Raw genomic sequence first — 22751 nt, 5'->3', positions numbered from 1 at the left:
CTCTTCTCCTCCTTTGAAATCAGACGGATGTTTGGATGCTCACGTCCAGCTCATGGGGACCCCCACGCGTGCCCCCTCTGGATCTGGCACGTTTTGGCCTTCCTCAGCCAGGAGGAGGAGGAGGATGGACAGGGCGTCTGCAGGAGTGGGCAAATGTCTCCAAAGGGGAGAAAGAAGTCATCTGTGGTTGCATCCATGCTCTCCCTGGGCATTAAAAAGATACATTAGCCCATGGCTTACGAGAGCAGCTAAGGCAAAGGGCAAGTATTTCTTGCTTATCCCGTAGATAAACAGGGGAAAAGATACTTTTCCTTGTGAAAACATCTTATCTAGTACCAAACAAGAGGTCAGTCAACGGTAGCACGGCTGGCACTGCAAGCTGGAGGGGGGATGGGGAAAGTGTCAAGTCCTTTTTTAATGGTTTTAACTGGAGACCTCTCCTATGCTGGAGGATATTTGCAAAAGATGCTATCTTAGCAAACGAGCGGTTACCTTAGCAATTTCTCTGCTGAAATAATGGGAATTCCCTACAAGCTGTTGACCTTTCTAGATTGTAAACATTCTTAAGAGTTTGCACAACTTTGTTATTGAAACATTAATATCGATTTTGAACCTCCTTACAAATATTTGTTCTATGCTTGCAAAATGGTTATAGAAAGTACCTTTTGATTCAGAACGTTCAGAAATCAAATGAAATTATGCTTTGGTTTATAATTACCATTTCTGCTTTAGTCAGTTACTGACCAGGAAGCAGCAAAATTACCAAATGTTTAGTGCACAAATGCTTTTATATGTAAATCCCACCCCAAGAAGACTTTGCAAAACAAACATACGCTGAAAGTAATTATAGATGACAGCGGACACATTTGGAGAATCTATTCTCTCGGTCTCACAAGAAAAGATTTTGTTTCTTTCCGTTTGTCTAAACGATAAGTTGCAAATTGTTGGCCAGTCCCATCATTTACTTCCTGTGGGATATCGTTTCTTCAGCCTCCGTAACTGCTCTTCTCAGTCCGGTAAGAACAAACCCCAGCCTATACATATATATATATTTATATAATTCCCACAAAACGTATCTCCTTGCTGAAGAGCTGGAGCATTCTCAGCACCTGGTGATTCCTCTTACCACCAAAGACTAAAGCAGAAGACACATATTAAGAAGTTCACAGCAGACTTTATTTTTGGAGCTGTTCATTTTCCTGTGTTAGTCACAGTGGATTCACGGACGGTGCGAAGGGAAAACCGAAGGGAAGACAGAAGCTGCAACATGTTGAATTAGCGCCGATTTTACCAAGCACTCCTGAAAACCCCAAGAACAATTTTTGTCTTGGCCAGCTGTGGTAACTGTCGGGTCTCATCAGAGGGTGTCACAAGGAAAGCAGAATCCTGCTCTAGGAGTTTTCAAGGGGAATAAAATCAGTCTTTACCTATTCGAACACACGTTTCACCAAACCCCCATCGGCTGTCATGGGCAGGGCATAAATCTCCATGGCTAATACCTTTGCATGCTCTTCCTTGGAAAGCGTTTCTCTTGCTTTCTTTACCACAAATGGAAACATATCCCTGAAAGATAAACACCGTGTGCCTGAGAGCGTGGGCTCGGCGCCCCCACCCAGCCCCGGGCGAGCGGGGTCTCCGAGTCGGATCTCAGCACAGACTTCCTCAGATCGCGGCCCCATGGAGCCTTCATGAAGACGGCGGCCCCCAGAAGATCGGGGCTTTGAACAATGAATGCCTTAAGTGTGGTTTTCAACTTTTTCCCCCCCTCCCCCTGATTTGTGGACCATTAAAAATGTTCCAGCGGAGATACAGGATACCCTTTAAAATATGGAGATTTCTGTGTAGCATATGTGAACTCTTCTTCCTTACTCCCCTTTCATGGAGCCCCAGGGAGCTGCTGGAAATGCCGGCCCTGGGAGATCAAACAAGCTCAGGCTCTGTGAATCAGACAGGGGAAACAAATTCAAGAGACAAGGTTCTCCCGGAAACACCCTCTGGAGTCGTTCGAGAAGGCAAATTGGAAGTGCAAGTCCCAGCAGACTGAGGGGGGAGAGGCAGCAAAACCATCCCGAACTCACGAAAGGAGAAAGCAGCAACGCGAAGCCAGCAAAGAGGCGGCCGGGGGATGCTCTCCTCTGGGACTGCATCGCCCGTAGACGCAGAGGAGCTTTCCACCAGGAGTGTCTGTGTCAACACAACTCCAGCTAACGTGGAAGGCAATGAACACACCCGGGTGCCTTCCTGCTCCTGGCACAAGTGTGTCCATGTACTTGCACAAAATTGCCCCCGGTTCTCAGTCAGTTTGAACTAATGAAGTGCCATAAACTTTATCGTTTTCTATGAAATATTGCTCAGTAATGATAACAAATAGCATTTAAACCAGATTTCTGGTGTGAGTGATGAAGGATTTGAATAAAATAAACGCAGAGAAGAGTTTCCGTGTCATGATTTGATATTTTTCCCTTGAGACGGAGTCAGACAAGTCCATGTAAAAGAGGGTGGAGAATCACAGCCCGTCAATGAAGCTGAGAAAGCCTGAGGGAGAAAGAGATGGCTGGAAATGGGTCTTCATCAACCAGCTTATACCCATTCCAGAAGAGCCTCAAACATCAGCAGAGTTTCTCTGTGTTCCAGCGCTTCCCAAATGCTACATGAGCCTTTCAAGGACTTAGTGATGGCCAAATTCAGGATCCAAGAGATGAAACCAGGCTCCATAACCACTTCCCACTTCCAGTCCTCTTAGTCAGCAGAGACTGGGCACAGCAAAGCGCTGGACTTCACTAGGTGCCCGTCAGTTACTCCTGCGTGTTTATTAGAGCAAAACGAGTGTCCTGAGAGTTCAGCCCAGACTAGTCCTGGTGAAGGAAACTCAACAACAGGTGGAACAACAGAAGAACCAGATGTTTTAGGCTGATGAAACCCATCAACCTAATTAGTGTTCACTTTCCCGATCACAGCGGACACGTTTAGTATTCTGGTAATATCAGGGCTGGTTTGTCCATGGGAAACTACTGTGTTTTAGAGATCATAAATGCAAATGCAGACCCTCAGTCTTCTTGTGAGCCTGACTCCACGCCTCCTTGTTCGTGTGTAGAGCAGGACTTCCTCTGTATGCTTTGCCACTGCGTCCTTTTCTCTCCGAGACAAACGGGACAACACGGAAATAAAGTTTAAGGAACATTTTATACACAGTTGATTAAGGTGAGGGATAACTGAGCTAATCATCACCCATTTCAGTGCTTTTCCACCATTTCCAGATTGCCAGATTATCCAGGAACAAGGTGCTCCACTAAATATCCAGATGATGCTAACTGTGCTGCTTGAGCTGATCCAGCCATCACTATGGAACCCAAAGACTAGCAGTGATTTGAAGGAAAAACCTTGGTATTACCATCATGGTATATTCATAAGATATATTAAAACTGTGGATTCTTTGTAGCCATTGGGCTCTTCACAGTCCAAAGCAACAATTTCCAACCGATAGCGGGCAACGCAACTGCAAAAATAGTTCTTCAGCCCTTTTACTGGAGGTGACTGCACAGCATTTATGTGGTGCAACACAACCCAGGTATCTCCAGCGGATGCTGACATGTTTTGTTCATGGGTTTGACTGCATTTTGTTTCTTTTGCAGACTTCCCCCCCTTCTTTTCTTCATCTCGTCTGCTCCATGTCCCACCCCGAAATGCGTAAAGGCTGCTGTAGGTCTGGGCAGAGCTCACAAGAGGCTGGAAGGGCGTGTGGGAAGCTGCGACGAATGTAAACTCTCGGGTTAACATTTAAAAAATGCTGCTATAGAGTTGGCCAGACAATTTCTTCCCCAGAGTTTTCCCATGGGGAAAAGACAGACCGTAGCTCTTCCTTCCCATGAAAGGCACTTTGATCTCCCTTGATGAAATGCTTTATGTATTTTGGGAGTTTAGTGTAATTGGCTCTGATGGCTCAAGGCTCTTCCCCATCCCCAAAAGTTCTCTATGTCGGTGTTTGTTCTGAAAGCCTCACACAACACACGGCTGTGTTAAGTGCACGAGAGACCAAAAGGAGTATATTTATGGCTTCGGGAAAATCTCATTACAGATCATTTATAATAGTCCTTCTTCATTATGAAAAGTCTTTTGTGTGGCTGTTTTGTCTTAATGGGAGTCAAACCCCGCGTCGTCAGAAAGCCGCCTGACACGTACAGTTATGAATTGCTCAAGAGTGGCTGCAGAAGGACTCAGTGATGCCTGATGGGACTTAATTCTTAGATATTTGGACTGAACGTTATGTCACCCCTCCTGTCACAGCTGAGGGTTGCCAGCCCAGCAAAGCAGCGGTGCGACACCGGGGGTCCTGCGAGGAGAGCATGTCAGGAGAGCAGAACATTTCTCATCAGCACTGAGATACACAGATACATCTTACGTTGGCGTTTACGCTGAGCAGCTCTTATTTTCTCACCTCTCCGCGAGTTACGACACCTATTCACAACTATTGTTTCGGTGTGGAGTATGGTAAACAGGCCTGTATCTGAAAAGTCACTTATTTTGTTAATCTAATAGAGGAAGGAAAACATTCCTGACATTATGGTTTTATCAGCTTATAAACATGTGGTAGAAGCCTACATGCCTTACAATAACAGCAGAAACAAGACTGGGAAAGGAAACATTGAGATCTGGATGCTTTAGTGAAGACAACCAGCAGCACGGCACATTGTGTAACCTCAGAGCTTTTCCCATTCCTCACCTCTGCAAAACGCTATTAAATATTCATAAACTCGGGGGGCCTGTAATTATTATTTTTTTTTTAATTCCTTACCAACTGATTATCCAGCCCTTACTTGAAGGGCATGCTCTGGAGGGTGGAGATTGTAGGTTGTTGGGGGCGGGGGGGGGGGGTGTTTTCGGGTTTTTTTGGTTTTGTGTGTGCGTGTGTATGGTTGGACTCAATGATCTCAAAGGTCCTTTCCAACCATGAAGATTCTATGATTCTATGATTCTATGACATTTAGGATTGACAACAAAAACGACAAACAGTGGAATTTCCTGCGCTTCATCCAACAGGAAGGTTTAAAAAGTTAATCAAAATGTATCGACTATGCACAATTTGGGTCGTTTTGCAGGAGGGAAAAATTGCAATTTCCAAGGGAAAGGGGTGATGGGCATAAGAAATATCATTATTGTCTCCTTGCCTGAATAGTTACGACTTTCCTGAACATAAGAGTGGAGAAAAAATATGAATAGAATTTTTGACCTGCACAAAGGTGTAAGTCAGGTCCCAGATGTCCTCATGGTCGCTTTGTCCCTGTTTATAGATACATACACAATATGGCAGATGTCACCAGAGGCGCGTGCTTGGCACCACGCCTTCAACCACGACGTTGCTCTGGGCCCCACCCTGGCACCTCGGCTCGCTGGGCTTTCTGGGCAGGCCAATTTTTATCCTACCGGTGTTGAGCTGCATAGTCCCGCCTGGATGTGTTGTATCCTAGCCCCTTGCCACGGGACCTGACCAAACCTGGCCTCAACCAACTTAGATTTTATGGTAGAACATCTTCTGAGAGAGATAATTGCCGTTTTCACTTGCACCCAGATATCAGCGTATTTAGTTGCCCACAACAGCACATTTTTCTGCGCTGGAATATGCAGAACACCGATCTGTCCCTTCAAGGTGCAAACAGGATGAGACCAAAGGCCTTTCATCTTTTTCCCATCCTTTTCTTCCTCTCATCCAAAACTTTTCCTGCCTCCTGACACGTGAGAATTTGCTGGGTTTGGTGAACAAACTCAAACGACAGAGTCATATGAGGGTTGAAACCAAGGCAGCATCTGTGCTGAGGTTTATTTTCTTAAGAAAGTCTCCTTTTTTTATGGTTAAAGGCACCACCTCAAGGCTACCGTAATTACCCAGTGCTGTTTTCTCCTTGTGTGGGTGTTTATTTCAGCAATGGTGGGGTTCGTGCTTTGGCAGAGATTGCCTAAGGCCCCCTTTCAGCCCCATTTTGAAAAGTCGAACTTTGAAGCGATATGGGCAGTTATTTGTCCTTGCAATTGAAAACTTCTAAATAGCATTTCACAAAGCCAGTTTTATGGGGTAAGCTCTCTACGTGCTGCATAATCATAAGAGCACAAAGGCTAGAAATTTACAACGCATTTTAGAAAAAGAAAAGACAAACAGATGATAATTAAAAAAAAAACGAAGATGACACTTCAAGCCAGCGGGCCAGGTGGGAAAACGAAGGCCAGCTCTCAAGCAGAAGGCAAAAATGAGGCCTTCTTGTTAGTGTTAGTTGAGGTCATGGGGCCAGATATGCCAAGAGGCGCCTGAATACAGAAACCAAAGTCACTTGGCCACATGCCAAAGAAGTCTCCACCTTGTTGAAGTCCCTCCAACAAATACGATCAGAAAAGATACTACTCTGCAGAGGCAGAACTTCACTCCCCCATGCCCCAGCCCTCCAGGACTGGCACAGCCATGGGCTGCACCCAGACCCTCACTCCTGGCAACATCTCCTTGCTCAAATGGCATCTGATGGACCTCCTTCTGCAAATCACATTTCTAACACCTACAGCAACCAGAAGTCCCTCTCCAGTCTCAGCTCTCACAGGGGCTGCCACAAGGACTTCAGCTACGAACAATTCCAGGTCTATCGTGCACAGGGCCATTTCTAAAGTACTTTGGCCAAAGCATTTGCGTTCAGCGCTTAGGACATGCTGTTCCATGCACAGCTACCAGGCAATGTAGGACACACCAGAAGAGCATGGCACTCCTACTTTCCCCTCTCTTATCTTTCCTGGAAAACATGATAAATATGTGAGTGAAGCTGCTGGGACATGTCAGATATGCATCTCCACCCCACTGCTGCGGATTAAGGAAAAAAAAGCCACTCACCACCCAGCATATTTAGAAAGTCTCCTATGCACAGAGCAGACACCTCCAGACGTCTCCGTCGGTGATGTTATTTATAAGTGGACCAAACAGCTTGTTAGGCTAATTGCTCCTGGAGGGATTTAACCCTGTTGAGAAAACTCGAACAGGGCTCAACTGTTCCAGAGCATTAGCTGCCACTCCTCCCTTTGATTTACATCCCTCGTAAAATTTTATGGCCAGATTAGAATGAACTTCACTTGCACTATGTTTTTAGTAAAGTTTTTTGTGCTGAATAAAAGCAAAAATCAATGCTGTAACTAATTACAGTCTCAACCAGGAAAGGAAAATAGCTCAAAACCGGGGGGCAGGACCCAAAAAGCCCCCCAGAGCAGATCCCTTTGGAGGCCCTGCTTCAGACACCTGAGCTCTGAGCCCAAGTATGTTGGGAGAGCAGCAAGAATTAAAGAGCCACTGTTTAGGGAAGAGCAATTTTGGACGGAGAAAGACTGCTGTGGCTTTTTATGGTAAACAAGAGGGAGCGTGAGGCCGTCGGGGTTCCAGTAAATGGGAGAAGGGAGTGGGTGGTTATCAGTCATTTTGTCTGGAATGTCTTTGAGTCATTTGGCTGCTGAGTTTGTTCTTATGGAGGGAAAAGTCTACTTTTGAAATAATTGGTTGCTTTGCAGAGATAATTCAGCCATACAGCGCATTTTTGGTTTTTGATAGATTACAGAACCCCCTGGGCTACACTTCGCTTCACCGACTGTAAAGCTAGAACATAAATCCGAACAGAAAAAGATTTTTTTCCTTCCTTTCTTTCTACCAGTGAAATACAACGTCACTGAAAATGGCCTTTACATCTCTACTATGAATACATGAAAGATTGCAAAAAGGAAGGAGAATAAATAAGCCTAGTGAAATATTTACCATTCTAGACATCAGTAGCCAAGGCCAGATTGATGGGAAATGCTTAGTTTGGGGCTGACAGCCTTTAAGTGACCTCTTTATAAGTGCCTGAATCTTGAAATTCAACATGCATGTGAGCTCCAGTGGGACGTGCAAGTATTTTTTTGCGAGTATTTTGCCGCGTCAGGCGCTGGCCCATTGACAGCAGCAGGAATTACAGGTGTTCAGTTCCTCCCAGACGTGCAAAACGCAGATGCTGGAAAGCAGCTCATCCCGACAAGGCTCCAGCTGCCTCCCTTCATGCCGGACGAGAGCAGATCATATGCTACATTTCATTTCTGGCCAGGACTTACCTCCATTTACTGCTTTTTTTTTTTTTTTTTTGCTCAAAATTAATGCTTTTGGGCTGCAGAAGCATTTCCCAAGATGGATTTTTCCACCGAGAAAGGAGCCACAAGAGAAGGACCACTTCATATGGTCAAAGCGTGGTGCTTGGTAGATTTATTTTAAATTAAATAAGTTATTCCATGTGTCCTGGACACAAGCTCGCTATAAACTAATTTGAAATCCAGGGAGAAAACCCCCGACAGTCAATTTTTCAGTCCTTCAAGCTGAAATACTGTACCAGTAGTTCATCACCTGGCAAATAAACCTGCCAGCTCAAAACTTTATTAATCATTTTCTGTACCCTGCGTGAACTTTTCCAAACTGAACTCAGGAGTGCTCTATTTCTCCATCCGCTGGTACCAAAAGAAACAAGTAAAGAGGACAAAAGCAGGGCGATGAAGGCTGCATCATCCTCCTCTGCCTCCTCCGCTGCAGAAACGTGAACTTCAGAGACTACGATTCGGGGGAGATACCTACCATTTGCCCCCCAGTATCCTTAGTTGCAGCCCAGCTTCTGCAAATCAGAAACAGCCAGACCAATACCTTCCTCGATGGGACGGATTTTTAATTTTTGGCCTGGACAGGGAATTTTTTTACAGCAATTTCCCGAACTACCGCTCCAGAGTAATAACTAACAGTCCTTCTCCTTATCTCCGTTATCCAACAGAAGCGCACACCTCCAAAGACTTTGCTCATGATGTGCCTGTATGTTCCTTTTTTCTAAATGTTAATGTTTTGGTCTTCAAGAAAAAAAAAAGAAAAAAGGAAAGAGAGAGATGACAAAAACTCCACAGAAAAAAGGAACGGATGTTCCTGAGATCATAGCAAGACAAGCTACATACTTAGGAGGAACAAACTGTGATGCAGAATGCCGCTGTTTCTCTAACCTTTCTAAAATTACCTATCTGACTGATTTCTTATGTGTAAAAAGAGGCATAAGGCTTTCCCTTCTGTCAAAGTACCATTGTCTCAAGTAATTTAGAAGCTCCCTGTTTCGCTGCATTGAGACTTCCAGCGCTCAGGCAGATTTAAGACATCTTTAAACTTGTGCAAGGCTCACAAGAATGCGTTTCTTAATCCACTGTAACTAAAGAAGTATTTATAGGAGAAGCCCGGCTAAAATCCAAAGCTCCGAGTCAATGACTATCCCAAAAGAAATGCAATCCTAAGCCTGCTTCGCACACACAGCCGATGGTTTGGGGTGCAAGGGGGGGCACGGCGCTTGCACCCCAAACCTGTGCGTTCGGTGGGGCACAGCTCGCAGGCGCAAATGCCGAACAGGGACAACGTTATAAATCAGGGAGTGGGAATCTCTCTACCTTACCGCACGGCTGCCAAAGAGACTGCTGACAAAATCAGCCCGTTGTATCACATCAGGCTGTTGCTTGCGTCATCCCAGCCTTGTTCAGTAACGCATCCCAAATTTGGACAGGCAGCCATTCCTGTGATACATATGGGGTGAATAATTTTACATTCACGCACCTATTCTGCATGTAACGCTGTAATAGTAATAAATGTAAGAACTATCTCAGAAAGGAGAAAGTCTTCTTTAAAGTCTGTTAAATTGTCCTCCAGAATCAACCTAAACAGAGATTATAAATATATATATATATATATGTGCACCCAGATTCCATTACTTTCTTAAATGGGGTAGAGGTACTATTATAACATATCTTAGAATCACAAAATCATAGAATGGTTTGGGTTGGAAGGGACCTTAAACACCATCTAGTTCCAACCCCCCTGCCCTGGGCAGGGACACCTCCCACTAGATCAGGCTGCTCAAAGCCCCGTCCAGCCTGGCTTTGAACACCTTCAACCTGTTCCAGTGTCTCACCACCCTCACGGTGAAGAACTTCTTCCTAACGTCCAGTCTGAATCGACCCATCTCTAGTTTTAATCCATTCCCTCCAGTCCTACCATTACCCGACATCCTAAAAAGTCCCTCCCCAGCTTTCTTGTAGGCCCTTATGATCCTTATGATCCTTATCCTTATGATGCTCCCAGCAGTTGCACAGCATTGCTGCCTGGCATACAGAGTGAGGCATCTTTCCTTAATTCCTTCTGTCCAGATCTTCCACATAACTTTTTTTTCTTGACATATCTTAAGTAAGTTTAATTTTCAGTACTTAATGGCATCTGGGCAGGGAACGCACTATAGGTTACCTTGGGCCAGCAGCTATCAGTGACTAACGGACGTTGTGATTAATATGGCATCTAAATGCAAGTGAATGATGAGAAATTCAGAACATCTTCTAAATCGGACTGCCAGATCCTGGCTTTGCTTCGGACAAGGGAAAAATGTGTTTGTATCACTTATTTCATTGGCTATTAATGCTGTTCCTAGAGGACACCTCATTGAGTTGTGCTTTCTCCTACTTCTTCCAGTTCAGCTCTCATACAGTTATAGACAAGACTATCAAATCACTGTAGTCTCCTGTAATAGCTTTTTCCCATGTTTTAATGACTATAACAACCAGAGAGTTCAGAAAGATAGAGCTTTTATTTCAAAAACAGATCTGAAAGAACAGAGGAACTGCTAAATTGGGCCAGAGATCCACGTCACCCAGTGTCCTGGTCTTCATGGTGGGGAGCAGCTAGCAGTTTAGGAAAAATACCGAAAGACAGAGCGTAGAGCGATCCCTCCTAGTCCAGTCCTCCTGCAATCAACTGTTCAGGTTTCCTTTAAATCGCCTCCAGACCATCACGGTTACCAACCACCAGTGTCTCTCATTTCTCTCCACATCCTTTTATACCCTTGACCCCCGCAGCATCCTGTGACGATGAGTTCCACACCCAAAACTGTGCACTTTGCAGAGAATGACTTTTTATTTATTTATTTATTTTTTGAAAGCTGCTTCCTTACGTCGCTGGGACAAGCTTGCAAACGCTCACGGGGGAGAGCCGTCAGCCACAGGGCTCCAAGAAGAATGGTTGGGTCCTTCAGCTTTTGAACCAAGCTGCAAATTCGGAACCAGCTGGGCGGCTTCGTCCCTGCAAGAAGAGCAGCGAGGCTGAGCTGGCGTTCTGCGGCGAGGGGGAAGAACCAGACACCCGCCCTTTAATTTCTAACATGGTTTTGAGTTGGAAGCAGAGACGAGATGGGAGCCTAGGGGAATTTTGTCAGCATTGCCAAATTAAGCCTTACTGGGGCGGATCTAGAAATGTCCAGGGCTGTCCGGACTTGCCGAGGGTGCCTTGTTTGGGTTTTAGCAGAGACTTTCTGGGCTGGGTCATTTCCTCCACCATGCAGGTTTTGACAGCCAGTGAAGGGAGTGGAGCAGGTACCGGGCAGCAGCTACAGGCCACAGCTTTCAGGTTCAACCAGCGGGCATTTCGGGGTTTAGTGGCCTATTTGATGCGCTTTAAATGTGTCTGGTTTTCAGAAGAAGCTGAGTTCTCAGTCTTCTGGAAGTCATAGAATCACAGAATCGCTGAGGTTGGAAAGGACCTTTCAGATCATCTAGTCCAACCATCAACCTAACTCTGATAAAAACCATCGCGAAGTTGTATCTCTAAGCACTAAGTCACCTATGGCGTTTCCTCCGACCGCCAAGAATTAGTGTTTATTTAAAAAGGCAAACTAAATGTAAACAACCAAACTTGCCTTTTTTTTTTTTCATGAGAGAAAAGACTCAATAGGGAAAAGGCTCCAGGAAAAGCCTGTGATAATCACGTGGCAGGAGAAACAGCAATTCACCGAGAAGCACATATTTTGTGGATGTAATCCTTTCCCCTAGAAGAGGCATTCCTGTGTTGATTTTCTGATCATTTATCTGTTCTGTGCTCTAGTCTGACAAATACTTGTGTGAGCAAATTTCACCCTCAAAGCGGTTAGCCTGCTGTTCGGGGCAGAGGACTCAGTATTTTTATAACATGACAGATTGCCTAATTAAGACAGTCTCCAGAATGTGCCATCCACTAACTCATAAACCCGTATGGGGAATCTATATAAAATCCTGCATAACCCTATATAACAAACAACTGCACCAAGTGCCTGTGGTTTGTCTTCGTGTATGAAGTGCTTGCATAATCATTCTTTTAAGGTATAGATTTAATATATATATAATATATATCGTGTTTGCCAATTTAATAAACACATTAAGCATTAAACGACCAACATTTCTTTACATCCGGTAAAAAAATCTGTGCATTTACGCTTCAAATATCTATGGAGCTGTAGCCACATAGGTCAATACAGGAGGATGGGAATTCTTTACCTCTTCTTGCCTGTCATTGTTTTACCTGTAATAAAACTCAACCAAGCCCCAGCCTTGCGTTGACCCGTTTAGTTGGAAATCCGCAATGCACTCGTGGAAAACGCCTCTTCCAGTCAGGCCATTATACACCGCGGGGCAAGCCTGCTGATCCAGCGCTGCAGAAACATCGAAGTACTCGCCACCTTTGGTAAGAGTAAAAAGGGTAGAAAGTCTCCAACCTTCAACAGTACTTTATCTCCAAAATTCCCAAGATCTATTATTTTTCTATACGGTTTCTTTTCGTGCTTTTCTAAGCAGCAATAGTTTCCCTGTCTGGTTTGTAAATTAAGTAAAATCTTTGACCAAGCCGTATTTCCAGAGCAGCTGAATCCACCTCATAACATACGTTTTGATGCCCCAAAAGTGAAAATCACGTAGTTTATCTGGATTATCATAAGCTACAGTCATCACAAATAGAAACTGTAACTCTCCCTCTGACACAGCTGCCTGCAGTGGACACACACCCCCCCGTTTCACCGATGACACCCCACACATATGACTTAACTTTAAGCGCAGAAGTAAATTTCTCAGGGTGTAAGACGATGCGCTTAGCTTTCAAATTTGCTCCAAGGAGTTTTACTGAGTAGTCTTTCCTCCACTAAATTAACTGCGTGCCAAAAAGCTGAAAGCAGATACAGGGCTGCACGTCGCTTACCAGCAGTAAAACTGACTCCATATTCATCCTTGATAACACCGTCATCGGCCATCTCAGCCAGCGAGGCGTTGGACCACTCAATGCCAGCCTTCCTCCCATCGGGGAAAAAGACGTAACCTACAGCGAGGCTGAAGGGGGAAGAAATGGAGCAGAATTAAAGTCCAACCAAAGCTCAAACGGACCGGCACGTTGGCCTTCCAGGGGAGCTCAATGCTGAGCACGGCCTTCATCCCTGGAAAGCAGCAGGAATCAATGAAAAAGGTTATACTGTGGGATGTTGCAAGCGCTGGGCGGGGAAAGCCAGGCATGCAGGGAAGATGAAGCTTGCAGGATGGATTGTGGTGGGACAGGCAGGTCACTTGGTCCCACTCAGTCAGAGGGCCATGAACGCTGGTCTTTGAGCTTCTGGATGCGGAGAGCGGCAGTCAGCAAGGCAGGGCTCCCTGCGGAATGCCCCATTACAGACGGACACACCTTCCTAAATAGCTGGAAGCGCTCAATTTGTAGCTCTAAATCATCTGGACAGTAAGACGGGCAGCTGCATCAGCCAAACAGAAACTGAATGGAAAGGAAGTAATTGAAGGCAAAAGCTGTCCTTGTGACTAATTGCAAATGGAAAATTGGGCGGAGGGAGTGGGGAGCAAGAAGGTGTGGATGGAAATTGGGCTGCACCAGGTTCAAAGCAAGAATGTGCATACGGACATCCTGCGGAGCAACTTCTGTCACCTTTAAAACATTTGTTTTTAGCAGCATAAACTTTCTTGGTCACTCACTTAGTTGTGGTAGCTGGCATATTAATGACCGTCAAATGTGCCGCAGTCCCATCCTGTAAGAGAGCAATAAAGAAAAAGCAGTCTAATTCCTGTGGGCTCCTTTGCGCGGATCATACTCTGGCTTGACCGAGAAGGTACAACTCGGGTTGTGCAGCGTGCTATGACTTCGTACTTTTAAATCTTCTCAATACGTCTTCCATGAAACTCTGGCTGCAGAGAGCCCAAGAATATAAAGCAGGACAAGTTAAGGACATTAAGGACAAGAAAAAGCCCACAGCAAGCAGGCATAAGAGGAGGTGGGAAACGATACCGGCAGAGACGTCAGCCAGCCATGTTCAAATCTGATGGGCAACCTGTCAAAGTTGGTCCTACTTTCATCCGACATCTCTTCTAACCTATATTATTCTATGCCCAAGGACAGCATATAGGAAAAATGTTAAGTAAGAAGGAACTGGAATCTCATGGGGTTTTTTTTCATTTCTCTTCCATCCTTGAGTCCGAATCCCTTCAGGCTCCACTTGGGCTGCTCTGAGGCAACTATAAGCCTACGCTGTGGTGTTATATATGTACAGACACTCAGGGTACGAGGACTCCAAACTTCAATTGGCAATAAACTTTAATTCCTTCTTAGCAAACAGTCAGACAGCTTTTAATTAGGAGGGGAAGAGCAGCAGTCCTTTTAAGGCTCGAATAATGATGAAGAAAAGGGAAAGGTTACTACCTGATTGTACACGTTACAGCGCAAAAGCACAGTCTTATTGAAAGGTATGCAGGCATATGTTAAATCGCAACGGCTGCTGGATCTGCACGTATGTGGGGTTTTCCAAGGTGTGGTTTTGTGCTGGCCGGCAAAAGAACTTTTATTCTGAATTCAGTCTTACCTCCTGTCATTCTGCCTATAATAGAGAGTTTAAATTTCTTCACGCCTGCGTTGGCAAAGGAAATGCCACTTCGGGACCATCTGTTGGGGTTGCGTGCCAGCTTGTATGGCCAGCATTCAGCGTTTCCCCCGGCTGTGCGCTCCCAGCAGCCACGGCGCTGGCTCTCCTCCGGCACAGCCACAACGGCAAAGCAGAGAATTAGAGCTCAGCGCAGGCAGAAGTATCTGCCGACTGCTGTCACGAAGGCTTAGGATGCCTTCGAGCACCTCAGGCTCTCACTGGGTGTGAATCAGCACTGCATCAACTCCGCTAAGTGCTGGGTATTTGCGGCAACTGAGAACGTGTCCTGTAAAGCTGCCTATCTAATTTTTCTTTAAAATGCCAAAACAAGCAGTTTCAAGTTACCAAAACAACCGTTGGCTCAACCAGTGTAGCAAAATCTCAGCTTTTACACACGCGAGCGGCTCCCAACACCGATACGTGCTAATGATGGCACCAGTTAGCACTTCTGATTGCACACCGCGGGTGCTCCCAGTGCCTTATTTCTGGTTATTTAAACAGGACTGACAAGCTCAGGAATGCCTCCATTTTCATGGTCAAGTAGCACATCGGCATGTTAATACCTACCTCAAAGTGTGCCAAAATCATGACGTAACGGTAAATCTCAGACCAGTCCCGGATACCTGCAAAAAAAAAAAAGAGCAAAATCACCCAACCTAAAGTTCACCATTGCTGGAAAAAGTGAACTAATAGTACCCGACTTGAACCGAACTTCGGATAAAGAAATATCCAGTAATTCACAACATGGTAAGCATATGCGTGTCCTCAAAACAGTAATGGTATTTCCTATGAAATGTCTTAACATCGTGCCCAGTCATGAAATTGGTCATTTTTAAGGATAATCTATAGTCCCACTGCCCTGCCAGTACCAGCTACAGTGAAGGCAGCCGAGGGAGCGAATTGTTTCTGGTGCTGTTACCGTAGGAGTGGCTCCGAACGCCTTTGAGGGAAAGTTCCGTTTTCTCGTGATTTTTTATTTCAATTTCTCCAACAGACTGGCCCCACTGCTCATGTCGGAAATGTTGTTCCCTTTGCCTGGGAGACAGAAAAGGGTAAATGGAGAGGCCAAATCAACAAGGCAAAATCAAGGCGGCCCCAATGCCAATCTGATAGACTTATATTCCAAAATGAAGGAGAGATTTCAGAGCGTCTGGATCACGGCTATGCCAGATTTTACACATTAGCAACCACTTCTACATTTTCCAGTTATTGCTAATAATGGCTCTGAGACACCTGAAGAATGAAACGGCGACAAATTTCCACCCTGACAGACTATAAAATTTCCCTCTGTTTGACAAAAAGCTGCACTGCCAAACAGTCGCTGCTTAGAAGTCGGCGGGTATCGCCGAGCACAATACACTTTCGGTATACGTATCTTCTGCCTGTATTTAGACAACACGCTATTGATAACTCATTTTTTCTTCCCGTCTTTTCAGCTCTCCGGAGCTCGTGTAGTAATTGAAACACCAAGTTTGGCCCTCCTTTCACACGATTATGTTCGATCCTTTGCTTAGCTACACCTGCACCATCGGCTTTGGAAGCGGCCCAAATCAGGTTGTTAGCAATGAAATACAGTCAGAATAAGAAATATTCCTAATGCTCAAGGTTTTACAGACCAAAACTGTGGGCAGGTCCCTCCACCCACGCATCAGGAAGACCCCGTCTGTGTGCAGGATCCTCCTTAGATGAAGTAATGAAACCAGGTCTGATGTAGCAATGAAACCAGGAGACACCTGACAGGAGCCATGGCCTTTACTAGCTCACTTCAAATGAAACCCACCTTCTAAAATCACCTACAACAGCACACGACAGACCCTGAAGAGATCTGCAGAAAAATGACTATTAACCCCAGAGGAAATTAATCTCGCCTCTCACTTTTTGACCCTCTGGAAGAACTCGATGGTCCACGGTTCCTGGGCAAAAGCACGTGCAAATGTGCTGGGGTGACTGTCGACACTAAAGTTAAAGACTTCTGTGAAGTTCTCCCAACTACGGAAAGAGGGGGAAAAAAATAAGAGACATTATTAGCTTTCAGGTCATACCAGGCCAAGCTGTGCACTTGCTACTCTGGCAATGGCAATCTTTGGATGTTACATCATCATTGGAAAATTCTGATTTTTGTCATTTGAAATACGTTATGACTTTTCAAGGCAGCAAACAAAAGGAAACCAAGAAGAGCAACGACGGCCTGAAAGACCCAACAGATTACCCAGGAAGGGAAGCTGGCAGGGCAGAGCCACAAGCGACAGCGTGCTGCTTTCTCTCACATCGTCTCTTCAGAGGCACAAATGCAGCATGACTCCAGGACTGCTGTGCTACTTCGACAGCAGATCGTTTTTTATCAGACAAAAGGCCTGTATCAGACATCAGGCACAGAAGCCCATAAACAGAAAGCGGAGGCAGGGCTTCATGCGTTACTTTGTGCACATGAGCCTTTGAAAACAGGAACCAAATCTCTATCCATGAACTCAGCTATACATCCCGGAGCAAAAGTGAAATGCTCTTACTGGAAAGAGAATTTAACCGGCACAAGTTCGCCTTCCTCTTCACTCCATTGCTGTCGGTAGGCTCCTTTCCTGTAAGGCAAAGCGCTACAATTTTGTAACCCTCCCAAACGAACAGCAAAATGTTTCTTACGTGCTTGGAAGTGGACGCAACAGGAGGCGCCGCAGAAGAATGGGGCTCTTGTGTGCTAAGGTGGAATAGCAATGCTGTATTACAACCCTACGCCAGACACAGATATTACTAGCTGTACTTTGATTCCATAAAAATCAACGCACGCTATTGTTACCGAATAGCTTTTGGTTCAAATCGGTTAAATATATTGCCAGAGAGTGTTCAAAACCCCTTCATCTTAAGTGTAGATAAATGAAACTACAGGGTGCTGCAGTACCTGAGTAATCCATCGAAGCTTATTTTCCAGCGACTTTGGGGCTCCAGGTATTCAATAGTGAGCCCTCCTCCACTCCAAATCTCTTCAGACTCATCACTCACCATCATGTTTGGATGCTGTGGGTGCTAAAAAGGCATTTAAGGAAAACAATTGTGGGGATGCAACGCGGGTGAATTCCTGCTCCGACGGTCCTCTGCAGGGGGAACGTTTGGTTGAATTGGTTTTTCAGTTCTACCTGCTTCGCGTAATCAGATTATTAGAGAAGGGAAATTGCACCTAAACCACCTGCGTTCTAAGATAATACAGGATTGTTTCAGATAACGCAACTGAATTAGCTGCGTGCAGGGAGGTCACTGCAAGAGCCCCGCTCCTTGCGTTAGTGACTCTGTCGCTCTGGGGCAGGGCTTTGCGGGTGAATTTATTTTTAGACTAAACTGATTTAAATTTCTAGTGCACGCAAGCTCCCAAAACTCTTCAGCTGCTCTTCGAAAAATACATCTTGTTTCTTAAAGCTGCCGCTTTTCTAAAAGAGAGCTTACGCCTGTTGCTGTAGGGAAGGATCTAAGAAGATCCCGAACTTGGCTGGCAGTTCTAAATGACAAAGCCCCAAAGCGGTGTTGTTTTACTAAATATTCCTAGAAAACCGCATCATGCGCTTCTACAATCAATCTTCCCTGGTTTGTTTTTCGGCAAATCGGACATCTCCTGCTTTTTCTGGTCACGACTACTTAGCAAAACAAATTTGTGGACGTAAAGATAGTCAGTGGATTGCAAAGGGATCTATGTCAGATCTTCCCTCCTTCTTTACTACATTCAGCTATTAACAAAAAATAAAATCCACGGGCAAAATAATGATTAATACTGTCTTCCTTTTAGCAAGAATGAAGCAGATGTACATACAACTCTCCAATAGCTTTCCTTTCTCTCTGAAAAGAGCCAATTCCACAATGGTTTTTACAGTATTCACTCATTAGAAAAGGGGAAAAAAAATCACCCATAACCACACAACGTAACGTATTAACCATGTGCTGCACGTCACCAAAAAGACAGAATGCTCAAATTCTTCCTGGGAGACTTCCCAAGACGTATTTTAGAAAATATGCTCTGTTCTGTGCACATTATGGGAAAAAGGGAATGAGTGTCAGACACCTCACTCCTAAAACGAGACATAAGCAGTAATCTGGCCAGTTCTACCACTGCCTTCAGTCACAGCACCGATGTGGCACCGTTAGGGGAGTGAAGATGCAGAGAACATGCAAGGGCATGGAAAAAGGGGAGATTTAGATTAGATATTAGGAAGAAATTATTTACTGTGAGGGTGGTGAGCCCCTGGCCCAGGTTGCCCAGAGAAGCTGTGGCTGCCCCATCCCTGGAGGGGTTCAAGGCCAGGCTGGACGGGGCTTGGAGCAGCCTGGTCTGGTGGGAGGTGTCCCTGCCCAGGGCAGGGGGTTGGAACTAGATGATCTTTAAGGTCCCTTCTAACCTGAACCATTCTGTGATTCTATGATTCATTTTTGCCCGGGATCCTAACACAGGCTGAAGGCAGGAGTTAAGCGCTGCTCTTGAACGTCATTCCGCCTCCACCACTCACTTCAAACTCTCCTATTCCGTCCACCCTCAGGAAGAGCCACATCTCACAGGTCCCGTTGGGACGTTTGGCCAGACGAGCAATCACAAAGGTCTTGTTGGTCTCTGCAAAGCCGGTGAAGTAAACCGAATCCAGCGCCTAGGGAAAGGGAAACGGATTTCAGCTCCAGCTGCAGGCAGGAAGGGAGGGGGAGAGGGTGAGTAATCCTTTGTTTTCCATGGGCTTTTTTTCTCAGGAATCACATTTTACTTTCACTTTTTATATTTACTAGCAGGGACCCCAGCGAAGAGCCAGAGAGTTTTGCTGGCAGCAGTGAAACCTCATTCACAAGACAGGACAGTCCACGTCCTCAGAGAACATGGGGTTAATCCGGCACGCAACACGCACGGCATTTATTGACACAAAAGCATTTTTCCTTTCTCGTTTGCCCATTCCCTCATCAGAGAAAGCAGAGAGGGAGCAGATGAGAAGCAGTTTTAGAGACGGAACATAATTATTGCATGATAGCCACGGACGAGCTCAAATATTACCTGAATTGAGGCGATTATTTTGCAGCGAGAAGTTCCTTTGACCAAAATCCTTATGAAATGTGTCCTCAAGAAGAAGAAATTGAGCCACAAACATGCTGTTTCCCCATCTAGCTCCAGCATCTAGTATCCAAGTACCTAAGACGACTATCTAGTATCTAGGACGACTTATACGTAAGGGAAACAGAAATAAGAAGGAAAAAGGAAGAGAAAGAGAGAAAGCCGTAAGAAACCCAGCACTCGACTGACATGATTAGCAGCTGGGCTGGCGTAGGGCCAGTGTACAGCTCCAACCTCAAAACCCGTTAGGCACCGAAGTCCACAGCCTCACGTTCAGATGTATATTTTCATGCACTTGTGCAGAACTTTAAAAGTCGGAATGGGGAAATTAATATTTACGTATGCATTTTTTGGGCACGGATGAAGTTCTGCTTCTGAAAAACTATCCACCATAAAATGCAAAAAAAACCCAAACTGAAATCAGATTATTATTCCCTTTATGCATACAGACGAGGGGGGATTTTGAGGGCACGGGATCTGCAAATACCCACAAAGCGAGCCTACTGGATACCAACGCAAAAATTCAAGGACATCATCTCTGGAAGTATTTTCCAGGTCCGTTTCTGGACCTCCCTTCTAAGTGTTGCTCCAGCGCTGCTGCTGGGAGGAGCGGAGAGGAAAGCCCAGAGCCCTTGGCTGTATCTCAAAGCACCCTGCATGTCAGCTTGATTTGGGAGATGGTGCCACTCCTGCCCTAGCAAATTTGGGCGAGATTGGCAAAACACTTCAAAACGCTCTAAGCGGCAGCTTAATTAGCAGAAAGGAAAAGCTAGAGAAAACAGCTTCTTTTTTAAAAGGCGAAGCAGAAGCCTCAGTGCATTTGTTAAATATGTCTTCAGGATTCCCAGAAGGCTCCAGGAAATGTTAGGAAGAAGTTCATTTTTCACAGAAAATGACTTGGGATCCAAAATCTCAGCTGGCATCTGCAAGACGAATTTCGATGAGGCAAGGAAAAGCAAGGGAAATCCTCTCTCGTCAGCCTTCCTGGTTCCCCCTCTCCCCAAATAATGCAGCAAAGCCCACCCAGAGCTGCCTGTCAGGCACGGGGAGTATTTTGGCAGGGTGGTCCACGAACACAAGCGAGGTACAGGTTGTAGATAGGGGGATGAAGCAGACAAGTACCCCCGCCCTGGAAAATTAGATTCAAATCACCAAGTGTGTTAAAATGAAAGGTTTCTGTGTCCCATAGCGTGTCTGCTTTTCCCCACCAATATCAGCTGGCCTGATCAGAGGCAAATCCTTTTCCCTGCAAGGGACAGCCAAGGCGACATCCCCACCCTGCCCTCCCTGGGATGTGTTGAAAGAGGAAAAAGGATGTGGGTCCTGAGGTGTTATGGGTCAAGCACCGGGGTGCCAGGCACCAGGACGCAGGGGGTGGGGGTTCCTGAGGGATGCAGGTCCCAGGGGGGGCCGCAAGGTGCTGGGTTGCAGGGAGGGGTGCAGGTCCTTGTGGGGTCCTGCAGATGGAGGTGGTGTGGGTCCATGGGGGTACGGCTCCAAGAGGAATGGGTGTTGTGGGAGAACGTGGGGATGGGGGCTCCAGGGACTGGGGGGTAGGGGTGCTGGGGTCCCAGGGGAACAGGGGGTGCCAGGGGTGCAGGGAGATGGGGGTGCTGGGGCCCCAGGGGATGGAGGTTCCAGGGATTGGGGATGGGGGTGCAGCTCCAAAAGGAACGGGTGTTGTGGGGGAATGTGGGGACGGGGGTTCCAGGGACTGGGGGGTAGGGGTGCTGGGGTCCCAGGGGAACAGGGGGGTCCCAGGAGCGCAGGGAGATGGGGGTGCCAGGGATGGGGGATGCAGGGGAGCCAGGGAAAGGGGTGTCACGGAAGGGACTCCCGAGGAAGGGGGATCGCCGGGGAAGGGGGTCCCAGGATTTGGGGGGGTGCCGGGGGGGGGGGGGGGGGGGGCGGCGGGACACTCACGTGGGGGTCGGGGCGGAGCGGTCGCGGCCTCCGCGGCTCTGCGGGGGCTCCGCCGGCCGCCCGCTGCCTGCAGGCGCCGTGGAAGAGCAGGAGGCAGCCCAGCACCCAGCGCTTCAGCGGCCACCAGGCGCCGGGGGGGACCGCCCGCCGCGCCCCCAGCAGCGCCAGCAGCGCCGCCGCCACCAGCGCCAGCAGCCCCGGCATGGCCGGGCGCGGAGCGGTGCGGAGCGGGGCGCGGGGTGCGGAGCGGGGCGCCGGCTGCGGCCAAAGCCCGCGGCGGTGCCGGTCACGGGGGTGTCCCGGGGCCGGTGGCGGTCATTTCCGCGAGGGGCTTGTCCCGGCTGCCGGCGCGCTGAGGTCACCCTGGGAAGTTGCATTTGCTCCTTTTGGTTTTTTTAATTTTTTTTTTTATTAATTTTTTTTTTTTTTTTTCTCCCGAGAAACGCCATCTGTGCGCGCGGTTCACACAGCTGCGTGGAAGCGCGCAGAGGGAGGGTCAGGCAGTTCCCCTGGAGAGGCACTGACAAGTTTTCTAGGAAATCCTCCGGGATAAGCGTTGTGGGCCAGGAGAGGTGGGTTTTGGGGTCTCCCCCCTGGGGCTACCGGGGGCTATGAGGGCAATGTCAGTGGCTCTTCCCCGAGGCTGAAGGTTGTGGCTGTTTCCATCTCTTTGATCTGGATCATAGAATCATTGAATGGATTCGGTTTACTTCACCGGCTTTGCAGGGACCAACAAGACCTTTGTGATTGCTCGTCTGGCCAAACGTCCCAACGGGACCTGTGAGATGTGGCTCTTCCTGAGGGTGGATGGAATAGGAGAGTTTGAAGCGAGTGGTGGAGGCGGAATGACGTTCAAGAGCAGCGCTTAACTCCTGCCTTCAGCCTGTGTTAGGATCCCGGGCAAAAATGAATCATAGAATCACAGAATGGTTCAGGTTAGAAGGGACCTTAAAGATCATCTAGTTCCAATTTTAGATTTCTGACCCTATTTTATT

At 46.7% G+C, this 22751-nt stretch overlaps 1 protein-coding gene across 2 annotated transcripts; it reads right to left on the bottom strand.

Annotated features, from left to right (window-relative positions):
- Positions 1-10630: 10630 nt before the first annotated feature.
- LOC134515609 (uncharacterized) lies at positions 10631-22114 on the bottom strand. 2 transcript variants are annotated; one of them, XM_063334752.1, is made up of 11 exons: positions 21757-22114; positions 19250-19384; positions 17659-17783; positions 17273-17341; positions 16641-16754; positions 15685-15800; positions 15333-15388; positions 13825-13877; positions 13052-13179; positions 12383-12539; positions 10631-11131 (listed from the first exon to the last, which is right to left on the bottom strand). In XM_063334752.1, the coding sequence occupies exons 1-11, from the start codon at positions 21958-21960 to the stop codon at positions 11029-11031; spliced, it is 1260 nt and encodes a 419-aa protein (XP_063190822.1). In that variant the 5' UTR covers positions 21961-22114; the 3' UTR covers positions 10631-11028. The 2 variants fall into 2 exon arrangements, with proteins under 2 accessions (XP_063190822.1, XP_063190823.1); XM_063334753.1 differs by lacking the exon at positions 21757-22114 and adding an exon at positions 19777-20847.
- Between the last annotated feature and the right edge of the window lie 637 nt (positions 22115-22751).

The sequence above is a fragment of the Chroicocephalus ridibundus genome, chromosome 4, assembly GCF_963924245.1.
Source record: "Chroicocephalus ridibundus chromosome 4, bChrRid1.1, whole genome shotgun sequence".
Taxonomy (NCBI): domain Eukaryota; kingdom Metazoa; phylum Chordata; class Aves; order Charadriiformes; family Laridae; genus Chroicocephalus; species Chroicocephalus ridibundus.
The sequence above is the reverse complement of the archived record's forward strand: the minus strand, read 5'-3'. Positions and strand labels throughout refer to the sequence as shown.